Genomic DNA, 24,231 nt, shown 5'->3' with positions numbered 1-24,231 from the left:
GCCAATGGTTGTTACAGATGTTGCAGTACCAGCTGCAGTACATGTCTCTTCTCATGGGAACTTCCGAAACTCTAATGTAGGTTTCGTGACAGTGTTTCCTAGCTCTTATGAAACAATAGTCGAGATCCTTAATTATGGGTATTAAAGAGGAAATGAAACCAAAGTCTGCTGAATATCATATGAGATGCACAAAGGAAATTACAACAGATATTTAATATGCAGAGTAAGCCCTTGTTCAATCCCAGATTTCTGAGTAAATCTCTCAGACAGAAGAAAAGAAAGCACTGATACTGGAAATTTTACTAAGGTAATTAGAGAATTTCGACATCTTTGTTAGACAATAGCAGCACGTTATGCACAGGTTTGCAACATTTGTGAGCTACTGAGGTTCGACGCATGCAGCATTCTTTTTCCGTTCAGGCAGAGTGAAACCTCAGTCTTTCAACTTCTTGAGCAAGGGAAACTATTCTCTTTGTTCCATGCTGTCTGTGGCTGTATATACATAGGCATATGAAGCACAATGAATGCAAGAAAACAGTGAGGACAGGCATGAATCCATATGCTGCCTTTCCCAATAGGTAGAATACAGCTAACACACCTCATTCTTTGTCTTTAGCCACAGTTAGTGCAAAGGGCAAATGTATCACATTTCTCTGAATTCCTTTACCTGAAGACAATGTACAGTCAATCACCCCAACTAGGTGTCTTTCTGACATTTCAACTTGTAAGCCACATCCTCAACCTAAAACTATTTTCAGCAAGTCCCCTTTGCTTATCATACTTAACATCTTAACATCTTAGTGATACCCCACTATGCGTTTAAACGGTAAGCTCTTTTCACCAAGAATACCTTTTGAGGGAATCTGGCATGAATATGTTGGTGCTCTAAAAAGACATGTTAATAATAATAATAATAATAATAATAAAAATAATAGTGTTAGGTTGAAAAAAAGACACGTCCATAAAGTCCATAAAGTTTAAGTCTATACTTAACTTGCCTAACTGCTAGTTGATCCAGAGGAAGGCAAAAACACAGTTTGAAGCCCCTCCAATTTGTCTCAGAGGGGGAAAAATTCCTTCCTAACCCCAAGATGTCAATCTGACCAGTCCTTGGATCAACTTGTACTATGAGCTATCTCCCATAACCCTGTATTCACTCACTTGCTAAAAAGCCATCCAACCTCTTCTCAAAGCTATCTAATGTATCAGCCAGTAAAATCGATTCAGTCTTCTCATGGGAATGGGTGCCTACTTGTCATCTGGAAGGACCTACTAGTAAATAAAGCATTAGAGTGATTATTATAGGATCCCCTTTATATATTTACACATAGTTATATCACCCCTCAAGTGCTTCTTCTTCAGGGACGACAACCCAAGCTTGGCCAGTCTTTCCTCATAGCTAAGATTTTCCATACCTTTTATCAGCTTAGTTACCCTTCTCTGGACCCTCTCTAATTCAATAATGTCCAGTTTGAGTGTTGGATTTCCAACTGGGATTTAACGCTGGAGGTAAAAAAAAACCTTGTCTGTCATTGCCAGGAACATACGAAAGAATGGTGTCACAGTAGAGTAGATATTTCACATTCATAAAGCACATACCAAGGTTTTGGAGCTTCAACTCTCAGAAACTGACTGCCAAAGTACGTTATACAGGTCTATATGGTTCTACAACCTGCTGGCTCTGCTTTGCTCTGGATCATACTGTTTTGACATGACTGGCTCTAATAGATGTATATCTCTTTTAGCATACAGTTGTATGTCAACAAGAGCTGGAGGGGTAAAAGCTGGGCATATTAGCCTCAAACTGGGGCCAGGGTTCTTGCAAAGCCTATGACTCTGCCTTTTCTATATCTGATACTGATGCACTTGAATGTAAATTACTTTCACAGTTGATAGAAAGCACAATAAAACATATCTTGTATGTTATTCTGTTTATCTGTATACTCCTGAGTTGTTCCATCACCATGGCATTTTATTAAATCAACTGGACTTGCTGTGTTTTTCTTGAAGATGTTTTTCTTGAAGATGTTTCACCAGTCATCCAACTGGCTTTCTCAATTCAGAATAACTTGTACATAGGATCTTTTTTCAGGAATACTGTATATCCTCTGGAATGTTGCTCCAATCAGCATAATCTGTATATCATAATCAGCAAGGATGTGATGAAGTTAGGTGTTGATTGTATTAGCATGATTGGAGCTTTGAGGTGTTATTAAGCCTTCCAGCCGCATGACAAAAGTTTTTTGACACCCATAGACTTTAATGGGCGTTGGCAACATTTCGCCGGAGGTGAATTTTTGGCGAAACTAAACGGGTCAAATTCGCCTATCCCTATCTGAAACTATTACAGTTAATTTCTGTGCCTATGCAAGGAAATACATCTCTAGATGTTGTTATCGCTACTTCCTTTCTGGCAATAAAGCAGCAGACCTGTCTTGCTTTGTGGTAGGGATTCCACATATACAATACAAAACAGCACATTCTTATAATCTCATACATATGATGGGTGAAGTACATCTTCAGACATGAAATGTATAAAGCTTTAACTACAAGATGATTTTTTTAGCTTTCACTTTTGCAGCAATTGATTTCAACTAAAGACCTTCACCTCTACCCTGTTGTTGGTCCTGAGGTTAGGAGACCTTTCTGCTTAGTTTGGATAGTGCTACCCATATTAGTAATAGGCAACCTATCTGTATGCTATTGATACAAAATATTACTTAAGAAATGAACAGCGTCAGGGACCCCTGGGTCCTGCTTTTGACAGCTCAACCCGCTGTCACGGATTTGTACTGATAAATCTCTGGTTTCTCTTTGATCTGCTGCACTGAACAGCCAGAAACAGATACAACGATCTAACTTAATTGTGTCTTGGCAGAATAGATACTTGACATACTTTTGTAACAGTTTGATAAGATAAGAACTTAGACTCATAGCTTAAAGGGCAATTCACCTTCATTTGCAAAACTGTAATAACATATAAAAACCACAGAAATGTGTTCAAACTTTCATAACCTGCCAAATTATGTAAAATGAACATGGTAATTAGGGGGTGTGGCCACAAAATATTTTTGACCCGCTACATGCCAAATCTTTTTGTCCCTCTTCCAGTTTCCAAAATGTTGGGAGGTATGCACTCCCCCCCCCCCAGCACGCACCTCTTTCTACCGTGTCGACAAGTCAGCGCGACCGAGTTCAGGAAAGTAAAGTGCAGGGAGTGGGTCTCGGCCGGCGAGGCGAAAAAAAGCCGGGGCCCATTGGGTTTTTTTCTCTGTGTCCCACCAACCCAGTCCGACCCTGTCCATAAATCACACCTCAGACCTCATTTTCAATCTACAGAGCAGGATGAAAAGTGCAAAAAAAATGGATATAAACTGCCATGTTTTTTGCAATTTTGCACCCTGCCCTGCACTTTAAAGAATAACCACAAGGCTTTGCACTGCAAAATGGGGCTCAATGACCTGCATCTGCCCCATGCATCCAGTGCTGTCTGTGTTCAACTGTGCTGTATTCATGAGGGGCAGGTGGAAGGAGGCACCTATATGTCTTCCTTCCCGCCCCATGCATCTTTAGCTTGTATGTCTGAATGCACAGTGCATCAGTGCACCGTCCACCGTGCCACAAGTCCATTGTGAATAAGCACTAAGGTAGTGCTATTTTGCACCTCTTAGGAGTCTGCACCTGCTACAGGGGCAGAAGTAAACACCCTTTATGTTTTTTTTCAGTTTTGGTTCGTTCAAGGGGGTTATTTATTAAAGGTCCCGTTGTGTTTTCCCAAACAATTGGAGTTTTTCGACAGCATTTTCACTAAAAAACTCTGGGATAAAAAAACTAAATTTTTTCAAGATTTATTATGATCTGAAGCTGTTAAAAGTCCGAATCCGAAACAAAAATCCAGCATAACCTGCCAAGCCCATGTAAAAGTCAATGGCAGAGGTCATTTTACATTTGGATTTTATCATAAATAAGGAAACATTCAAGTTGTGATTTTATTCGAGGTAGAAAAAACCCCTAAGTGGACATTGTCGTCATTGCCATAGTTCCTAAAATACCCTACCCGAAGCAAACTATGACTGGCAAAAGATTACATTAACTATATATTATAATGTTATCAGTAAACTTACAATTAAAAAGCATCTCCATCCAAATCAGCTTTTTGCACAATGAGAGGAAATGTCATTCTAAGCACCTTTCCAATATACATTAATACATGTTTACATGTTTAAAATTACAAGTGAGTGCAACGCATAAAAAGGGTTAAACAAATCTGTCGCTCTCAGTTCCTTTATTTAAATTGTACTGACTAGTTTATACAGTGCTTGTTTCAGTTAATCATAATTTGCATCAGTCCTTGCTTTAGTGGAGCTTACAGTTTAAACGTCCTTTCACATTTACACAGCACATCCTATGGTCCACTCCATCTGGAGCCAGTTAATTTATCTGTATTGTTTGGAATGCAGGAGGCAGTGGCGGAACTACCGGGGAGCAGGGGGTGCGAGCGGGCCAGGGCCCTCCGGCAGCGCCGCGTGCCACTGAAATCCCCCCGGCAGCGCTGTGCGCCACTGAAATTCGGGCTGTATGGAGGGGGACGGGGCCCGGCTGCGCGTCACGCACCAGGGCCTGCCCCCCTCTAGTTACGGTACTGGCAGGAGGAAACCCCTACATACACATATGGAACATGCAAACTTCTTTAAATAGTACCCAGGTTTGAAACAGAACCACAATGCTGCTCTGATTGCTTCTACCTCTAATAATGTATGCTGCTTAAAACCATGAATGAATTCCTATAAATGGCACCTGAAATAGTTGTGTAGTTATCCTTAAAGGGCTCACCTTTAGTATGTTACAGAATGGCTAATTCTATGCAAATTTTCAATTGGCCTTCATCTTTTTGTTTTTATAGTTTTCAGAATTATTTGGCTTTTTCTGACGACTCTTTCCAGCTTTCACATGGGGATTCACTGACCCTATCTAAAAACAAATGCTCAGTAAGGTTAAAAATGTATTGTTATTGCTAATTTTTATTACTCATATTTATATGCGGGCCCCCTCCTATTAAAGTTTTAGTCTCTTTATTTAAATCAGTGCGTGGTTGCTAGGGTATTTTGGAGAGCTGTTGAATAAAAAACAATATAAACTACGCAATATGTTGGCGCTATATACATACATGTTAATAATAATAATAATAATAACTCAAAACAACAAATAAAAAATGAATTCTGGCCCCACAAAGATATTAGCATACTTGTGACTTGATATATGATAACAAGGGTAAAATACTAATTTGCATGCTCTTGACTTCACTGGTTTCACTATGAATTAGAAATTTCACTTCCTCAGAGGATGAGAATGCGGAAATGTTACTGTAACACCTCTAAACAAAGAGCCCAGCATTCATTTTAAAGAAAGATGATGTCTCTTACAATACACCTAAGCTTTGTGGGGCCACTGTAAACATAGATCTATAAAAGGCATCAATTGTTTTACCCTAGTATGCAAACTATTATGTTGACAATACTCTGAGAAAATCATTTCTTCCAGTGTACAAACTGCACATTTCTGCACAGAGAGGAATTTGTGTGCATTCTTTAGGCACAGAATGTTATCAATGTTGTGCGTCCAAATGTCCTCTGCTAATATTGATTGCCATTGATTTCTGTATCAATGGAATTATTTGATATTTACTTTGGAAGAAATTACACACACTCATATTATGTAACAATCATACCAATCCTAGGGTGCATGGGGTGTTCCATCAACAATAATAGATGTGGCAGTTAAATGAAATCTGGATGCCCATAGGTTGCTTATTCCTAATATAAGCAGCACTGTCCAAACTATCCAGTCAGAAAGTTGGGAGTGGACTAGGCTATGTAGTATCCTGGATAGAACTGGGCTCTTGATTACAGCTGTACAGAGAAGCATTGCCAACTACTATACAACAAACTTATTTGTAGGATCAGTGTTATAACTGAGATCATCAATAGGAAGGATAGTAAGATTGGCGGAATAGGCAATATAGTGCCCTAGATAAAACTGACCCTATGACTACAGAACTACAGAAAAGCATTGCTACCTAATACAGATATGGAACCTGTTATCCAGAATACTTAGAATCTGGGGTTTTCCAGATAAGGGGCCTTTCCATACCTTTAGTCTATTAACATGAATTAAACCCAATATAATTGTTTTGCCTCCAATAATTAATTAATTATGTCTTAGTTGGGATCAAGCATAAGGTTATATTTTATTATTACATAGAATTTTTTCAAAGTCAGAATTATTTGATTAAAATGGAGTCTATGGGGCAAATTCCCTAACCGGCGAAAATTCGCCAGTGACGGCTTAGCAGCCATCACAACACTTTGCCAGGCGTAAATTCACTAGGACAACACTAATTCACTAAAGGGTCATTAAAGAAGTTGCGTCCAGGGCAGCAAACGCTGGTGAATTTTCACTAGCGTAACTTCGTCAATCAAAGCGAAGATGAGCTAGTGTTACCTAATTTGCACACGGCGGGAAATGATAAAGGTACCTGGACGTATATGTTGCAGAAAATACAAAATCCACCTGGCGTTATAGTGCAAAGCAACGCTAGCGTTAATCTCCTTCGCTAGCGAAGTGACGCCTGCGCCCGTTAGGAAATCGGTGAAGTTCCGAAATGACGTCATGCTGGCGAATTTTCGCTAGCGTTAGTCACTTCGCCCTTTAGGGAATTTGCCCCTTTGGGAGATGGCCTTTCCGATAATTCAGAGCCTTCTGGAGAGCGGGTTTCTGGATAATGGGTTATTGGATAACGGGTTTCTGGATAATGGATCCCATTCCTGTATACTACAAACTCTGTAGGGTCAATACAGTATGTATTTATAAAGCACCAACATATTCCACAGCGCTGTACAATACAAGTATTATACAGAGAACATACAGAATTACATACAAAGAAACCTATAAACGATACAAGAGGTGATGCAGGCGGCAGTGCACTCATTTTAAACAAACATATAAACAAGCATAGTCACTAGAGGGCTGAATATGCATTGTGGGTAAAAAAATGGCAAATTGTTCTGATTTTTTGAAACTTGGCACTAGTTTAGTAATGAATGGGCTTATGTGATAAAAATTACCTGCAGTAACCAATCAGCATGTAGTATTTACTTATTGGCTTCAATGGGTTACTGCACCTGGGCAAATTTTGTATTTTTATATATGTGGGGTTCAATAGGTTTAGTGCGTTATTAATATCAACTGTGAATCAAGGGGGAAAGACAGTAGGATCACAGGGCTCTTACACAACCTTCTTACTTAATAACATGGGTTTTTCTTGATTTGTTAACTGCAAGAAAAACGGTGTTTACCTCAAAACACGCATGAGGAATATTGTGTTTTTTAAATGGTTAATATGAGAACTGAAAACTGTATGAGAAATTATTGAAGCCTATATGAGTAACATACTAGGAACATTGTGGTACTAGGAACAACATGGTAAATTGCACGAACATTTTTGTGTATAGCTCTCTGACCCTCCTGGAAAATTAGGCCCAATAAATTATAAATACTACTAAAACTCTTTTTTTTCTGGTCAGACATTTTGGGGCAAAAACTAGAATTTGAAAAAAAACTCAAATTTTTTGAGATTTATTATACCCCAATGCTGCAAAAAGTCAAATACAAAAACCCGCCATCTCAAACCTGTCGAGGTAAAGTACAGTATAAGTCAATGGGAGATGTCCCTATCCCAATTTGAAGATATTGTGGTCTGTGCTGGGTTTAGCCCAATAATCCGGAAAATTCAGGGTTTCTGGGAAAAAAACCCAAAAAAATCAAGCGATTCAGGAAAAAAAAGTCTCAAAAAAATATGATTCTGGTTTCTCACTTGATTTTATCAAGTTTTTTCCTAATTTATTCGAGTTATTTCATTGATAAATAAGCCAAAATTGGGATTTGATAGAGCCTTTTTTAATTAAAATTAGGGATGCACCGAATCCACTATTTTGAATTTGGCCGAATCCCCGAATCCATCTTGAAGGATTCGGCCGAATACCGAACCGAATCTGAATGCTGATTTGCATATGCAAATTACGGGCGGGAAAGGGAAAAGTGGAAAAAAATTGGTTTACTTCCATGTTTTGTAACAAAAAGTCATGTGAAATCCCGCCCTCCCCACAATTTGCATATGCAAATTAGGATTCAGATTTGGTTTGGCCAGGCACAAGGAATCCGAATGTTGTTGAAAAAGGCCAAACCAAATCCTGGATTCGGTGCATCCCTAATTAAAATAAATAGATAAAATCAGATTGTCAGGAAGCAGTAACTTTTGAGATTCATTTACACTGTGTGTGTCCTTACTACAAGACTGTACAAATTGTATTTCCCAATGAATTATCAAATGACAAAATTACTTACCATGATAGATTTTCTCCGTAACTGCTTCAATATACAGGTTAGGTTCATCATCACAGGAAAGCTTCTTCCATTGTGACCAGTCTTTGAAAAAGCAAGAGAAATCCTCATCATTTGTTACTCCACAAAAGAGAACGACTATTTTCGCTGTGGGGCTCAGAACTCTCTGCAAATCAGCCAGGACAAGTTGGTTGTCAAAACTTTCTGCCAATTCTCCGGATAAGAGAATCACTATACATTTGCTTTTCCGGAATTTGAAAAAATCTTCTTGTTCTATTGGATCCTCGTTTATTTCATAGCTTTCAGTCTGTAGATGTTTGAGTTCATAGCTTGTTTCAAAGAGCTCCTTAAGATACTGGCACCAGGATAAGGCATCACTGCCATGGACTACTAGCACATCACAATGACCTACAATTCCAAAAGAAAAGAAAATATAACTTCCTATGTATGCAACATTTGGGCATGGTAATTTTTAACATATAACACAGTAACAATGTCCCATGTTCCATTTCCCTTCTGAAGTAGACAATCGCATTAGTATATATTTAATTGTTATGGTTACAAACCGTAACCAATACATTTAACACAATAATTACATGGTGCTTGCTAAGTATCAGAAAGATAGTATGCATTGTTGGTGACATTTTGTTAAATATGAGGATAATCACAGATGTCTTTTCCATTTACTATTTTTGGCAAATAGGATAGCGAGGGGAATCCCACAGTAAGGTCACAGTAATCACATGCCAATGAGAAGGAAGCAATTGCTGCGTAAGTGTTAGTGTATGTGTAGGAGGAAAGCCTAACTGACCTAACTGTGGTTGTTGACTTTAGTAAATTGCCGTGGGTAAGCTTTTTACATTGCGTGACAGCTTTTCAAATGTATCATGCCATATACAAACACTCCAAGGAAGGAAAAGTAATTGCTGCTGTAAATGTAGGTAGAACAGTATAGTGATTATCAGCCAACCCAAAAGAAGCTGATGCTTCTCACGTTGCATATAAAATTTTCTAATAGGACTCAAAAGCCAGTTTGGAATGGTCTGGCCATTACAAAGAAAAAGAGCCCCTCCATAATTATTATTTAAAGGGATTCTGTCATGATTTTTATGGTGTAGTTTTTATTTCTTAATTACACTATTTACACTGCAAATAATTAATTCTACCATATACCATATACCATTCCTGTACCACTAAGTGTATTTTTTTGTTGTAATATTGATATGGAGGCAGCCATCTCAGGTCACTTTGCCTGGTCATGTGCTTTCAAAAAGAGCCAGTGCTGCACTATGCAACTTCTTTCTGACTGGCGGTTGTACTCAATTTTACTATTGAGAGCTGTTCTTATATCTATCAGGCAGCTGTTATCTTGTGTTAGGGAGCTGCTATCTGGTTACCTTCCCATCGTTCTGTTTTTAAACTGCTGAGGGGAAGGATGATATCACTCAAATATGTAGTACAGCAGTAAAGAGTGACTGAAGTTTATCAGAGCACAAGTCAAATGACTGGGAGCTCCTGGGAAACTGACAATATGTCTAGCCCCATGTCAGACTTCATAATTAAATATGAAAAAATGTAAATTTTGAAAAATGTATTTCAGTAATTCAATCTGTATTCAGTAATAGAGGGACTGAGAGTAAACCACGCCTGGTTTACTCTCACTCCCTCTACTATTAAATTTTAAACAGATCTCTTATCCTCATTCTTTTAAATTAATTACAGGAGTTATCGGTTAGCAAACGCCTTTTATTCTTTCTTCTATTTCACAAGACGTGGGGAATTTGTGTTTTTTTAGGAAAGATAGAAAACAATTCAAGTTAGAAAAGGTATTATTGAGACCACAGTTCCCTACGTTCTGCCTTCTTTAATTGTGGTAATCCCAGGGTCTAGATAGCAAAATGACCAGACAGTAACAAACGGGATGACTCCACCACTATCTCTTTCTTCCAATTCTAATCTTAATTTATTACAAGTGTGAATGTGATACTGAATCAGTTGTTACATTGTATATCCTGCCAATCAACTGATAAGGTTGATACAATTTATCCTTCACAGGAAGTCATGTGAAAGGAGCTTGTGTTTTTCAATAATTTTTACTTTAGCTATTGTGGAACTTAGGCACTGAATTAATTGGTAATTGGTACAATTTATTTATTCTAATTTTTTAGTTAATTAAATCCCCTAGGGGTTATCACGGAGGTCAATAAATTAGCACGAAGCACTTTAGAGGTTAGTCTCTATCTTAACAACCATGTATTATAACAGGCCATAGGAGAACCAATTTAATTATATAGTGAATAACTTTAAAATTGATCTTATTAATTTAATTCATTTGGTGTTTTTTATAACAAGTATCTCTATAAATAATAATTAAAATTGATGTATTAGAATGTTTAATGAATTGCAGTTTAATTACTTTGACCGTATAATATAACTTAGCACATAGCACTTTGGTGATCTTCATATAGACAAGCACATGCACTTTAGAAGTTTTTAATTAATTATTGGCAGCAGAGTAAATTATTTTAAGTGATTCTAGAACACAAAGACATACGGGGTTTTACTTTTCCTTTCTCTTTTTAAATTGATAAAATATAGTAAATTGGTGATTGTACCCCACTGTGTCTTTTTTAAGGTGATAAATTGCTGAGAATATACAACCTTTTTGTTATATCACTCTCTACATTTAGGGGCATATTTACTAAGGGTCGAATACCGAGGGTTAATTAACCCTCGATATTCGACCGTCGAAGGAAAATCCTTCGACTTCGAATATCGAAGTATTTACCGCAATTACTTTGATCGAACGATCGAAGGAAAAATCATTAGATCGAACGATTAAATCCTTCTAATCGAACGATTCGAAGGATTTTAATCCATTGATCGAATTATTTTCCTTCGATCAGAAATTGCTTTGAAAGCTTATGGGGAAGGTCCCCATAGGCTAACATTGGTCCTCCGTAGGTTTTAGGTGGCAAAGTAGGTAGTCTAAGTTTTTTTTAAAGAGACAGTACTTCGACTATCGAATGGTCGAATAGTCGAATGTTTTTTTAGTTCGAATCGTTCGATTCGAAGTCGTGGTCGAAGTAGTCAATTCGATGGTCGAAGTAGCCAAAAAAAAAACTTCGAAAATTCAAACTTTTTTTCATTCGAATCCTTCGAATATCGAAGTCGAAGGATTTACCGCAAATAGTTAGATCGAATGATCGAACGAAAAATCGTTCGATCAAACGATTAAATCCTTTGAATCGTTCGATTTGAAGGATTTTAATCCATCGATCGAATGATTTTTCTTCGACCAAAAAAACATTAGAAAGCCTATGGGGACCTTCCCCATACGTTAACATTGCACCTCGGTAGGTTTTAGGTGGCGAAGTAGGGGGTCGAATTTTTTTTGAAAGAGACAGTACTTCGACTATCGAATGGTCGAATAGTCAAATGTTTTTTTAGTTCGAATCGTTCGATTCGAAGTCGTGGTCGAAGTAGTCAATTCGATGGTCGAAGTAGCCAAAAAAAAAACTTAGAAAATTCAAACTTTTTTTCATTCGAATCCTTCACTCGAGCTTAGTAAATGTGCCCCTTAAAGTTAACTCAAAGATGAACAACCCCTTTAAAACAATAACCTATAAGTAAGCCAGGGGTGCCCAAAAGGTACCAGTACCAGTAGACCTTTAGCTGGTGATGAGTAGATCGCAAGACACTGTCAACAAACAGCTCGTCTAAATCACCCTCCTGTTTTATTCTTTTCATTCAGATAATTATTATGTTAAGGTTACATAAGAAACAGATGTATGTTAAATATAGCAATAAACATTTTCTCATAAATCGGTATTTAAGTAATTTTTTAAAGTAATATTTTCCATGGAACAGAATGCTAACAATGCTTTTATGGATGTCGATCATGGTCTTGAGTTGCTTCTTATGAATATTAGCATGCAGTAAATATGTGAAGAAACTCCCAATGTGTTTCTATCTATTTGTGGCTCTGCATACTTTACAGAATCAAATAAGGAATAAGGTCACTAAAATCATCCCTTGGGGTTTTACATCTTCCATCACAATTGTTTTCACAAAGGGAAAAATTTAATCAAGGGGAAGCAAACAACCTATGCAAAAATCAAATATATATTTAAGAGAAAACTATCTGAATTTAGGAACCAGCTCACAATATACTGTATATATAGAATATAAATGTCCCAATACAAGTCTGATAAATAATTCAAATTCATATGTTTCCTAAGCTTAGCTTCTCAGCAGCTTCCAGAGTACACTGAGCAGTTTCACTGACACTCCAGACAAAATCCAACATGAGGTGCTCCTGTGACAGCTTTGAAGTCCGGAATTGTTACATTTATAGCTATGTTAAAGGAGAAGGAAAGGTTTGACATGGTAATGTATTCAAAATGTTTACCCCACATGTGCCTCCTGAACCGCTATATTTCCGCTTCTGCATTGCCATCCATTACTTAGTAATCTGCCTCACAAGCTCTACCTTTCTTCATGCGTTAGCCGGCGCCATTTTAGAAGCGCCGACGTCACTTCCCCCGCGGCTGCCCACACACTGCGCATGCGCCAATTTTTTTCCCCCTCTTCACTTGACCCCGCGCGTCATCAACGCTCAGCGCTCAGCGCATGCTCAGCAGTACTACAGAGAGGAACTGCGCATGATCCAGGTCGTGAGTCGCAATGGGAAGATAGGCATGCTGGGAAAAACGCTTCTCCTACTCTACACTATCAGAGGAAACGGATCAACAGAGCAGCTACAAGAAAGCACACAGAGGTAAATGTAACACACCAGCAGACTTTTAGTAACACGGCTGCTTTTTTAAAGATAATTCATGTTTGGGCTTTACAGGTCCTTTAAACCTTTACACTGGTGTATTAATCTCAGTTTATAAAATATGGCATTTCTAGCCATATTTTTTTTTTTTGGTGGGGGGATTCAGCTCTCCTTTAAAACCCTTTAAAATAGACTTCTAATAAAAAACACATTTAAAAAAATATATCAGTTCCCATTCCCTTGTCCTAAAGAAAACATAATTTTATCAACAAGATTTCAGCCTGAGACTGATAGTGATTATTATTATTAATTACATACTGATACTGTAAATCATTACAGGAGGTTTGAGAAACACTGATAAACAAAATTCTGCTGCTAGGCAACCAAGATAATTACATTGTTTGCAGTTAACATTAATACATTTTAATATTTTCGAATAGTATGGTACAAACAATGACAATTTACTGTTTTTCTCAAAGGTAAGTTTTATAAATGAATGTGTTGACACGTTGCTCAGCAGATGCCACTACTGCTTTCAACCCCTATTGAGCATGCTCCCCAGCTTAACTCAAGTCTATCAGAAAGCAACTGGTACAGGTATGGGATCTATTATCTGGAAACCCATTATCCAGAAAGCTCCAAATGATGGAAAGGCTGTATTCCATAGACTCCATTATATCCAGATAATCTGAATTTTTTTCCTTTTTCACTGTAATAATAAAACAGTACCTTAAACTTGATCCAAACAAAGATATAATTAATCCTTATTGGAAGCAAAACCCGTCTATTGGGGTTAGTTAAGGTTTACATGATTTTCTAGTAGACTTAAGGTATAAAGATCCAAATTACTGAAAGATCCAGGCCCAGGGCATTCTGGATAACAGGTCCCATACCTGTACAATTGAAACATTAGTTGCTGACATTTCTTTGATGCTGCTAGGAAATGTATTAACTAATGTATGTGTCTGACAACAAGCACCCCTACTGGTACAGACTGCATAATTGGACCCTAACAAGTGCCGAAACAGCAGTATAACAAAAAAATGGACTGTACAGTGCAGCCAATGGAAACACACTATGTCAATTTCACATAAATTCTTTCAGAGGCAAAAGTAATAATTAACTACTTGAAAAGGATGCCTGAGAACTTCAGCCCTTCCCTATTTGGGCTCTCTGTACACACAGAACCCAACTCAGGCACTGGGTCTGTAACTCTATTGTTATGCCACCTGGTATGTTCTTTATATTATTTCCCAACATACAGTATATAGGAATTAACATTGATACTAGCGCTAGCTTAGATACTAAGATGCAAAAGTTTTATCATTCAGATTGCAGCAAGCAGTTCCTGCACATCTTTCCTTTCTACATTAAGGTAGCATATAAAATGCTAAATGGAAATACTGTATTGTGTAATCATTTTATTTACAGGTTATTGGGTTTCATTGTATGCCAATAAGATGAAACTCCAGCACACAGATGCTTAAGGGTTCATAACCCGTGTTTATTGTCAATGCCAAACAGGAAACAACGTTTCGGGGACGTACCCCTTCGTCAGGGGGTACGAAAACGTTGTTTCCTGTTTGGCATTGACAATAAACACGGGTTATGAACCCTTAAGCATCTGTGTGCTGGAGTTTCATCTTATTGATCTATTGTTGGAGGTGCCGTCCTCCTTTAACCCCAAGCACCGGTGAGGATACTGAGAGACCAGGTGTGCTACTGCTTCTATTTGTTTGAGTTTCATTGTATGCACCAGTTTAACACTATGGTTTCAGTTGGGAATGGTTCGTGACTAACGGTTCACACCTTGTTTGATAGTTGCAAGGCTGCTGTTTCTGGAGCTGGTAACGCCTTTGCAACACATACCATATACTGTAAATGATAAAGTTATCATACATTTCTATTTGAAAGGGAAGACCGTCAAATAATCAATAAGCGATGTTTAACCTTGGCATAAACAACTCTAACATATTAGTGTGGTGTTGCACTTGTGGATTATCTATACTACTACAATAAGACCTGTGTGTAATACAAAAATGCTCACGCTCTATACGCCAGACAGTAGAGTACTAGGACTAAATTGGATAAACCCCTTTAAGGTGGCCCTTTCTCCACTTGCTCATGCTCCCATATGGGATGGCAGCTTCTCAGTATAGGGACTACTCTATTCCTCTGTCAGCTTGGCAACTTCACATCCAAGGTGGATATAATATGTAACCATGTATGCACTTTCAGGTACAATCATATTGTTGTTAGGTGCCATAAATAACGAATAACAAATTCGCCAGGCGTTATAGAGTGAAGTATTGCTAGAGTCTATCTCCTTCGCCAGCGAAGTTATGCCGGTGACAGTTAGTAAATCGGCTAATTACCGAAATGACGTCACGCTGGCAAATTTTTGCCCACATTAGTCACTTTGCCCTTTAGTAAATTTGCCCCTATAAGTGATGCCTCTGTGGCACCCCCAAATGAGAAGAGACTTACAGGAACATTTTTCTTAGCCTGTCAACAGCAGGCATAAATCTGAATAATTTCATTAGATAAGTGCTGCACCATATACTGTATATATAGTAAATATGTATGTATATAATTATATATATATAATTGTTTTTAATCTTGTTTAATAAGAATGTTCCCAGCTTTCTTGGCTGAGACAAGCACTATGGTATCACTAACGTTTTTTCCCAAACAATCCAACACAACAGATTTGAGGCTCCACAAACAATTCTATATGGGCACATCAAAAATGAGCAGTGTTTCCAAAGAAGTATGAACCATAATGCATAGTAGTGTGCACTTATGTTGAACTGTTACTTAAAAGTTGAACAAAAGAACATTTTTGACCACACAGTATACCATGACTTAGATCAGGGGTCCCCAACCTTTTTTACCTGTGAGCCACATTAAAATGTAAAAAGAGTTGGGGAGCAACACAAGTAAGAAAAAGTCCCTTAGGGTGCCAAGTAATCTTGACAGCACTATATAAATAAATGATGATGAAGTAAGGACTGTGATTGGCTATTTGGTAGTCCCTATGTCGACTGGCAGCCTATAAGAGGCTCTACTTGGCACTATACTTAGTTTTTATGCAATTAAAACTTGCTTTCAAGCTTGGAATTAAAAAAAAAGCCCCTGCTTTGAGGACACTGAGAGCAACATCCAAGGGGTCGGAGAGCAACATGTTGCTCACGAGCTTCTGGTTGGGGATCACTGACTTAGATGAATGAGAATCCTTATAGTCATGCTACCTGGGCTAGTTTCCTTAGAAAAATACTAGGCTTTTTGAAAACTCTTACATTCCTGCAGCCACATAGCTTTACAAATTACTGTCATCAACTAAAGAAGTTGACTTTAACCTTTGTTTGCCAGTAACCCTGCAAGAAAGATTGATAAGCCGGTAAGGGCACTAGGCACTAACAAAGTTGAGCCTTTTGTTCTTCTGACAGAAAGTTGCTATAAGTGAGAGCTGACTCATACTAACTGTCTAGATTTGGATGTTTTTATTATTATTATCGTCAAACATAAAGTACAACCCCCATTTACAAATTTGATTAAACTGGAGTCTATGGGGGAAATTTACTAAAGGGCGAAGTGGCTAGAGATTGACTCTGTCGCAACTTCGCACTTTAATGCCAGGCAAATTTTCGCTCTGGTGAAAGAGCGTTACTACGCAAATTCACTAAGTTTTTAATTTTACTGTTACCTCTATCGGCAGACTTGCCTTCACCACCTCAGACCAGGCGAAGTGCAATAGAGTAGATAGGAGTTCCTCAAAAAAAAGTTGAAAATCTTTCTAAGTCCCATAAAACGCTGGCGTCTTTTCCTTTTTACAGGGTGATAGGCTGAAAGAGATTGGAAATTTTTTTTGGGGTACCCTCCTCCCCCCCCCCCTACATTTGATAACATATGGCACCTAAACTAAACTGTGGGCACATGTGTAGGGCATTATAACAACTTTATATAATTTTATTAAGGTTCCCTGGCCTTGTGTCTTGTAATGTATTTGCTGCAGCATATACGTCCATTGTATTTTAACTGCACGCCGTATGCAAATTAGCCAACGCTAGCGTAACTTAGAACTGCTGAGCGTATATTTGCCAGTGCAACTTCCCCAGCGTTCGTTACCCTGTGCGCAACTTCGGATCTTCGTGAATTAGCGTTGTCCAGGCGAATTTACACCTGGCGAAGTGTTGCGATGTGCGCAAAGCCAGCGCAGGCGAATTTTCGCCGGTTAGTGAATTTGCCCCTATGGGAGATGGCCTTACCCTAATTTGAAACCTTCTGGATAATGGGTTTCCAGATAACGGATCCCATACCTATGCACAAAACATTCTGCAAGTTTTTTGAAATATGGGAAACCTTTTTTGATATTGTTATTCCTCAAACAATAAAAAAAAAATGTATATATGCTTTCAAATGGTGATTGGTATATATTACCAGCCATGATCGGTGACCCACCTATATGTACAGTATCACTGCATATGAGGTGAAATGTAGTCTATAAACTGCATTTTAGCCAGAGGGAACTTCCATACATTGACCACAGAGAGTCCGCAGTAACTGTTTTTCCTTTTTATAATTATTGACATTACTACTGTTTATGATTTGAGGTTAAAAGCAAACAAAGAATAATATAAAAATGTATGCACTTAATTGATTGAAATTCACACCTCCTCTCTCTCCTAAATTACTAAGGCAAATGTTATCCTTTATAATGTCACAAATTGAAAATGTACCATAAATATCTGTGTATTATTAATCTGCCTCTATAATACTATTGTGATGACACTTCTCCATGGAGAGGAATAACATTGTACAGGTATGGGAACTGTTATCCAGAATGCTCGGGACCTGGGGTTATCTGGACAATGAATCTTTCTGTAATTTGGATCTTCATACCTTAAATCTACTAGAAAATCATTTAAACATTTAAAATAAGCCAGATAGGCTGGGTTTGTTTCCAATAAGAATTAATTATGTCTTAGTTTGGATCAGGTACAAGGTACAGCGGGGCCGGCTGAGCGTGCGCATGCGCAAGTTGATGCCGGTGCACACGTGCAAGTTGACGCTATCGCATGCGCGTGTTAATGCCGCATGCATGTGCAGAAGCGTCAATCGGCGTGCAGGAAGACGGGGAGTGAGGGGACCGGACAAGGTTGGTGCTCACTGCAGGGATATCCCTCATCACTCATATGTGAAAAATTTAAGTCATGTTAAAACATACCCTTAAAGGAGAATTCAACCCCCACAGTCAAAAGTCCCCACTGCCCCCCCTCTACTGGCCCCCTCCCCGACTCTCCCCCTGCACATATTAATAGGAATCGGCCTGAATAGAAATAAGATGAGTAGTAACAAGTAGGCATAACAATAAATTTGTAGCCTTAGCCTTTTTTTTAGATGGGTCAGTGACCCCCCAATTAAAAGCTGTAAGGAATCAGAAGAAAAAGGCAAATAATTCAAAAACTATAAAAAAAAAAAAGAAGGAAGCCCAATGAAGTTGCTTAGAATTAGACATTCTATAGTATACTATAGAAGTGAACCACCCCTTTAAGTTCAAGTGGATTTTGTCTTTTGCAGATAGCAGGTCTTTTGTGAGTTATGTTAGAGCAGTTTCTGTAGAATGTTCTGACCTTAAAAGATATAATCACTGGCAGGTACCAAACTCCCCGTAATTATAATCGCTTACCTGAGACCTCAGGCCATTCTCCTGTTTGCTGAACACTGTAGTGTAGGAGAGGGGAATCTCCCTTCCACTCAGCTCTGGTGCCAAATTTAGTAATAAATGTACAGATATAGTCACCCAAGGGCCACCCTGAAGCTGCAAAACTGGGCAGAAAATAGTGCCACCGGAATTTTTTTGTTGATGCCAATTTTACAAATGATATAAATAATAGCATAGAGGTAGTAGGGTAGCAAACATACAGGTAATAAGTGCACTTTTATTCTGCAGGTCTGTGTGCTCATTCATACCCACAAATTAAGGAGTCAGACCCCAGATGCAACTGCATAGTAAATTACCCCCATGAAGTCATGAAAGCCAAATAGATATTAATCAGTGTAGTTTAAGTAAGCAAAACATGCAGTCAGACCAGATCTAAAATCATATTGTATAAAAACTTGGCAAATTTCCCGATAATGTACATTTTGGCCCTTTAGGCAAAATGGTTCAATGTTTAGCTGAATTCCAAAATTACTGATCATAGAAGACATTATTTATTCTAGATTATGTAATTTACATTATACAGTATAGTCTAGATTATGTAATGTATTTCCACTTTAAAAGGCACACTTTTTTCTACATTTACTCTAGAGAATAAAATTTCGGAAAAAAATACAAGGTGCTCTAAAAAAATTTCTGTAAGTAAACCAACAGCTGAGACTCTATTTAACCCAGTATTCCTTCCTCCAACACATCATGAAAACAAGATAATATTATCATCTGTTATGTTTATAACCCCAACAAGTTTACTTTAGCAGAATTGTTCATCATTCAGTCCCACCCAGTGGAGCTTACACTCTAATGTCCCTATTATATTCATCAGTTTTGTAACAAACTACAGTAATCTTTAGTGAAAATGAGAACAAGAAAACAGCATTATCACCACACATTTTATAGTCTCAAAGCTCTGATCAGCTATGAGCAAAAATGACTCTAACAAATAGTATGTTAATCACTTTTATTTTGTTGAGATAACATTTATTTAAATGCATTTGCAATTTATCCTTCACAAAATAAAAGCAACAAAGTAGCGGGAGAGACTGATCTTTGGACTGTTTAGCCAGTGTTTTGCTGTGCTGAAATATAGAAAGGGGAACTCCACTAAAGGAAATGTCTCCATTTTATTCTGTCTTTATTTTAGAAAAGAAAGAAAAGGAATGCAGTACATACCTCGCCTTGCCATTCTTTCCACAAGCAGTTATTCTTTCCACCAGATGATTTCTACAGGAGCCTTTTTATGCCTCTCTCCCTTGAGGTAGGTTTCCCCATTTTAAGGTGCACATTTAGTCCCAAATTATGTTTTCTTTAAGGTGTCCCTCACAGCTGTGCCAAAATAAAGCAGTTTCCAAGCTCTCGTGCCTGAATGCCCCAAGAGGAAAATCTATGCTGTAAAATTCCAGACACAAAGTCACCTGCCTGTGTCCTAACGCAAGAGCAGATAGTGATAGCAAACCTACATATACAGTACTTTACTTCCTGATTTCTCGAAATGCTCGACTTCCTGCATTGTGCTTAAAGTGGCTTGTGACACAGACAAGTGTGCTGTCCAGCCCCCCTGTCATTGGTGAATGAAAACCTGGTGTCACGCTCAACCAATTTACAGGAATACAAGGGGAAAAAAAATCTCTTTTCTGAGCAGCCATGTCTCCATTTAAGCTTTATAGGCAAACTCCATACAGTGACCTAACTATCCATTCAAAAAATAAATAAGCCTGTATTTCATATAAGGCCTGTTACCCCAAAGTAAGCATAAGGGGTATATTTTGTAACACCCCAGAATCTATCTTTGATAGTAGAGACAGTTGAAGAGGTATTCTAGGCAGAGGATATCATTTTAAACAAGGAAACAGCAACAATAAGAATAAAAAAATAAATAGATATGTTTTGTTTTATTCAATAATAATTAGGTTAATAGACTAATGCAATCCATTACTGGGCCTAGTTTTAGATGAAACACCAGAGGCGGTGGACATTCAGTGGTGGGTCTATATCATTGAATACAAGACTGCAGGACTGTTTAAAGGAAAACTAAAGCTTAACTAAAGAAGTAGGCAAGAAATGGTGTACATTATATTTTTGGCTTCTGTACCAGCCCAAAGCATCCACAGCGGTTTAGCAGTAAAGAACTGTGATTAGGGTTGCCACCTGGCCAGTATTTTACTGGCCTGGCCGGTAAAAATGATGGTTGATCCCAATGTTATTAATATGCAAAAAAGATAAATATAGAGGAAGGCCGGTATTTTTTTCTAGAAAAGGTGGAAACCCTATCTGTGATTCCAAAGATGCCCCAATAGCTCCCCATCTTCTTTTCTGCTGATTCACTGCACATTCTCTGTGCTGCTGTCACTTACTGAGCTTAGGGACTCACTCACAATATACAGTACACATAGAATATGAATGTCAGAATATAAGGCTGATTAGTAATTAATACAGATAATTACTACATGACAGCCCAGAAGCCAGCCTTGTAGCATCAGCTTCAATTACAGACAAACCTAATTTTTTGCTTGATGATTTGCGATGGCCCTAAGCTTAGATTCTCAACAGCTGTTCAGAGCCTACTGAGCATGTGAGTGTCGCAGACACTTTCCAAGATGGTGACCCCCTGTGACAAGTTTAAAGTTCTGGATCATTGCTGCTATTGACAAGCTGAAACTTTAGGCTGATGCAATAAGTTCAGTATAAAAAATATAGCATTTTTAGCCATATTCATTCTTAACTTTTAGTTCTTCTTTAACAGTTATGGAATATGTTAAGAAAATATGATAGATACCATATTCATATAGTTACATAGTTAAAGGGGTTGTTCACCTTTTATTTAACTTTTGGCAAGATTTAGAGTGTAAAGACAATTTTTTATTATTTGTGTTTTTTTCAGTTATTTAGCATTTTATTCAGCAACTCTCCAATTTGAAATCTCAGCCATCTGGTTGCTAGGGTCCAAAATACCCTAGCAATCATGCACTGCTTTGAACAAGAAACTGGAATATGAATAGGAGAGGGCCTGAATAGAAAGATTAATAATAAAAAGTAGCAATAACAATTAGGGGCCCATTTACTAAGCTCGAGTGAAGGATTCGAAGTAAAAAAACTTCGAATTTCAAAGGTTTTTTTTGGGTACTTCAACCATCGAATAGGCTACTACGATTCGACTTCGACTACGACTTCGATTCGAACGATTCGAACGATTCGAACTAAAAATCGTTCGACTATTCGACCATTCGATAGTCAAAGTACTGTCTCTTTAAAAAAAACTTTGACTACATACTTCGGTAGTTTAAACCTACAGAGGTACAATGTTAGCCTATGGGGACCTTCCCCATTACTTTGCTAAGGTTTTTTGATCAAAAGAAAATCCTTCAATCGATGGATTAAAATCCTCGATTCGAAAGATTTCATCGTTCGATCGAACGGTTTTTCCTTCGATCATTCGATCGTAGGATTTGCGGTAAATCCTTCGACTTCGATATTCGAAGGATTTTACCTTGAGGATCGAATTCGAGGGTTAATTAACCCTCGATATTCGACCCTTAGTAAATGTGCCCATAAATGTGTAGCCTTACAGAGCATTTGTTATTGGATGGGGGTTAGTGACCTCCATTGGAAAGCTGGAAAGAGTAAGAAGAACAAGGCAAATTATTTAAAAACTATACAAAATTAATAATGATGATCAATTGAAAAATTGCTTAGAATTGGCCATTCTAGAACGTACGAACCACGAGATGGGGTAAAACAACAAATTAACTATGTGACTATCACATAGCGCACATACTAAGGTTAATTTCATCAAAAGCCAGTTAATTAGCTAAATGTTTTTGTAGTGTGGAAAGAAAGGATAATGCAAAGGTTGGAATCAACCTCAGGACTATAGCAACCACTGTGCCACCATTATTTAAATGCAAAAGTTATCTACTATGATAAATGGAAGTAGAACATTTTGTATTGTGATATGTTGAAGTAGATGGAAAAATATGTCAGGTTCAACTCTTCCAAAACCATTATTACACAGACAATGTTCAACTATACCTATAGAAACATTTATTGCAATATTATAACTGCAATGATCTAGTTTCCAGGTTTACTGGACATTATATAGGGATAGAGATTGTGTAAATTCCACTAGGACAGGGGCTGAAGCCAATAAGGAACAATTTATATAAAACTTTGTATAAATTGTGTTTATGCTTTATAAATAAAGGCTTATACAGAGACTAACAAGTAAAACAAAAAAGATGAAGGAAGCCTTAAAGCAGAACTGGGTCCATAAGTGTTGTGTGGGGTAGTCTCTAAATGAGCCCTGAGAAGTACTGCTTTTTGTTTTTGGATAATGGACAGTTAATAAGAAACTCTGCCTACGGACTGTGCATGTTCCAATGGACACTTTGCAAGGTGGGTTTTCTACAGACTCGAGCTATTCGTATCTGTCTAAAGTTCTGTCTTGCATCAACTCAAGGGATGAACACATAATTATGCCTCTTTATAGGTCCCTGGTAAGGCCTCATCTGGAGTATGCAGTGCAGTTTTGGACACCAGTCCTTAAGAGGGATATAAATGAGCTGGAGAGAGTGCAGAGACGGGCAACTAAATTGGTTGGAGGGACGGAGGACTGTCAAGGTTGGGGTTGTTTTCTCTGGAAAAAAGGTGCTTGCGAGGGGACATGATTACACTTTACAAGTACATTAGAGGACATTATAGACAAATAGCAGGGGACCTTTTTACCCATAAAGTGGATCACGTACCAGAGGCCACCCCTTTAGACTAGAAGAAAAGAACTTTCATTTGAAGCAATGTAGGGGGTTCTTCACAGTCAGGACAGTGAGGTTGTGGAACGCACTGCCGGGTGATGTTGTGATGGCTGATTCAGTTAATGCCTTTAAGAGTGGCTTGGATGATTTTTTGGACAGACATAATATCAAAGGCTATTGTGATACTAAACTCTATAGTTAGTATAGGTATGGGTATATAGAATTTAATTAAAAGTAGGGAGGGGTGTGTGTATGGATGCTGGGTTTTCATTTGGAGGGGTTTTTCAACCCAATTTAACTATGTAACTATGTAACTCAATACATTTAATTGCAGAAAAGTTCTGCTTTAAAGGAGAAGGAAAGCTACGGAGGCATTTTATTGCCAATAGATTAGCTGCAATAGTGCAAGCTAGAATGCTATATTTATTCTGTAGAATATTTTACCATACCTGAGTAAAAAGCTCTAGAAACTCTGTTTGTTTAGAATAGGAGCTGCAGTATTAATGTGGTGTGACATCACTTCCTGTCTGAGTCTCTCCCTGCTCTGGGCTCAGATTACAGTAGAGAAGGGGGGAGAGGAGCAA

At 38.0% G+C, this 24,231-nt stretch overlaps 1 protein-coding gene across 2 annotated transcripts in view; it reads right to left on the bottom strand.

Annotated features, from left to right (window-relative positions):
- The window catches only part of pik3ap1.L (phosphoinositide-3-kinase adaptor protein 1 L homeolog), a 49,968-nt gene extending 29,565 nt beyond the window's left edge, over positions 1-20,403 (bottom strand). For both annotated transcript variants that reach the window (XM_018225369.2, XM_018225370.2), the window contains exons 1-2: positions 20,073-20,403; positions 8,404-8,808 (exon numbers count right to left, since the gene is read on the bottom strand). In XM_018225369.2, coding sequence (XP_018080858.1) covers positions 8,404-8,808; positions 20,073-20,085 — 418 coding nt within the window. In that variant the 5' untranslated portion in view covers positions 20,086-20,403. The remainder of the gene's footprint in view (positions 1-8,403; positions 8,809-20,072) is intronic.
- Positions 20,404-24,231: the final 3,828 nt, after the last annotated feature.

The sequence above is a fragment of the Xenopus laevis genome, chromosome 7L (genome assembly GCF_017654675.1).
Source record: "Xenopus laevis strain J_2021 chromosome 7L, Xenopus_laevis_v10.1, whole genome shotgun sequence".
Lineage (NCBI taxonomy): Eukaryota > Metazoa > Chordata > Amphibia > Anura > Pipidae > Xenopus > Xenopus laevis.
Note: the sequence above shows the minus strand (reverse complement) of the source record. Positions and strands in the feature narration are given on the sequence as shown.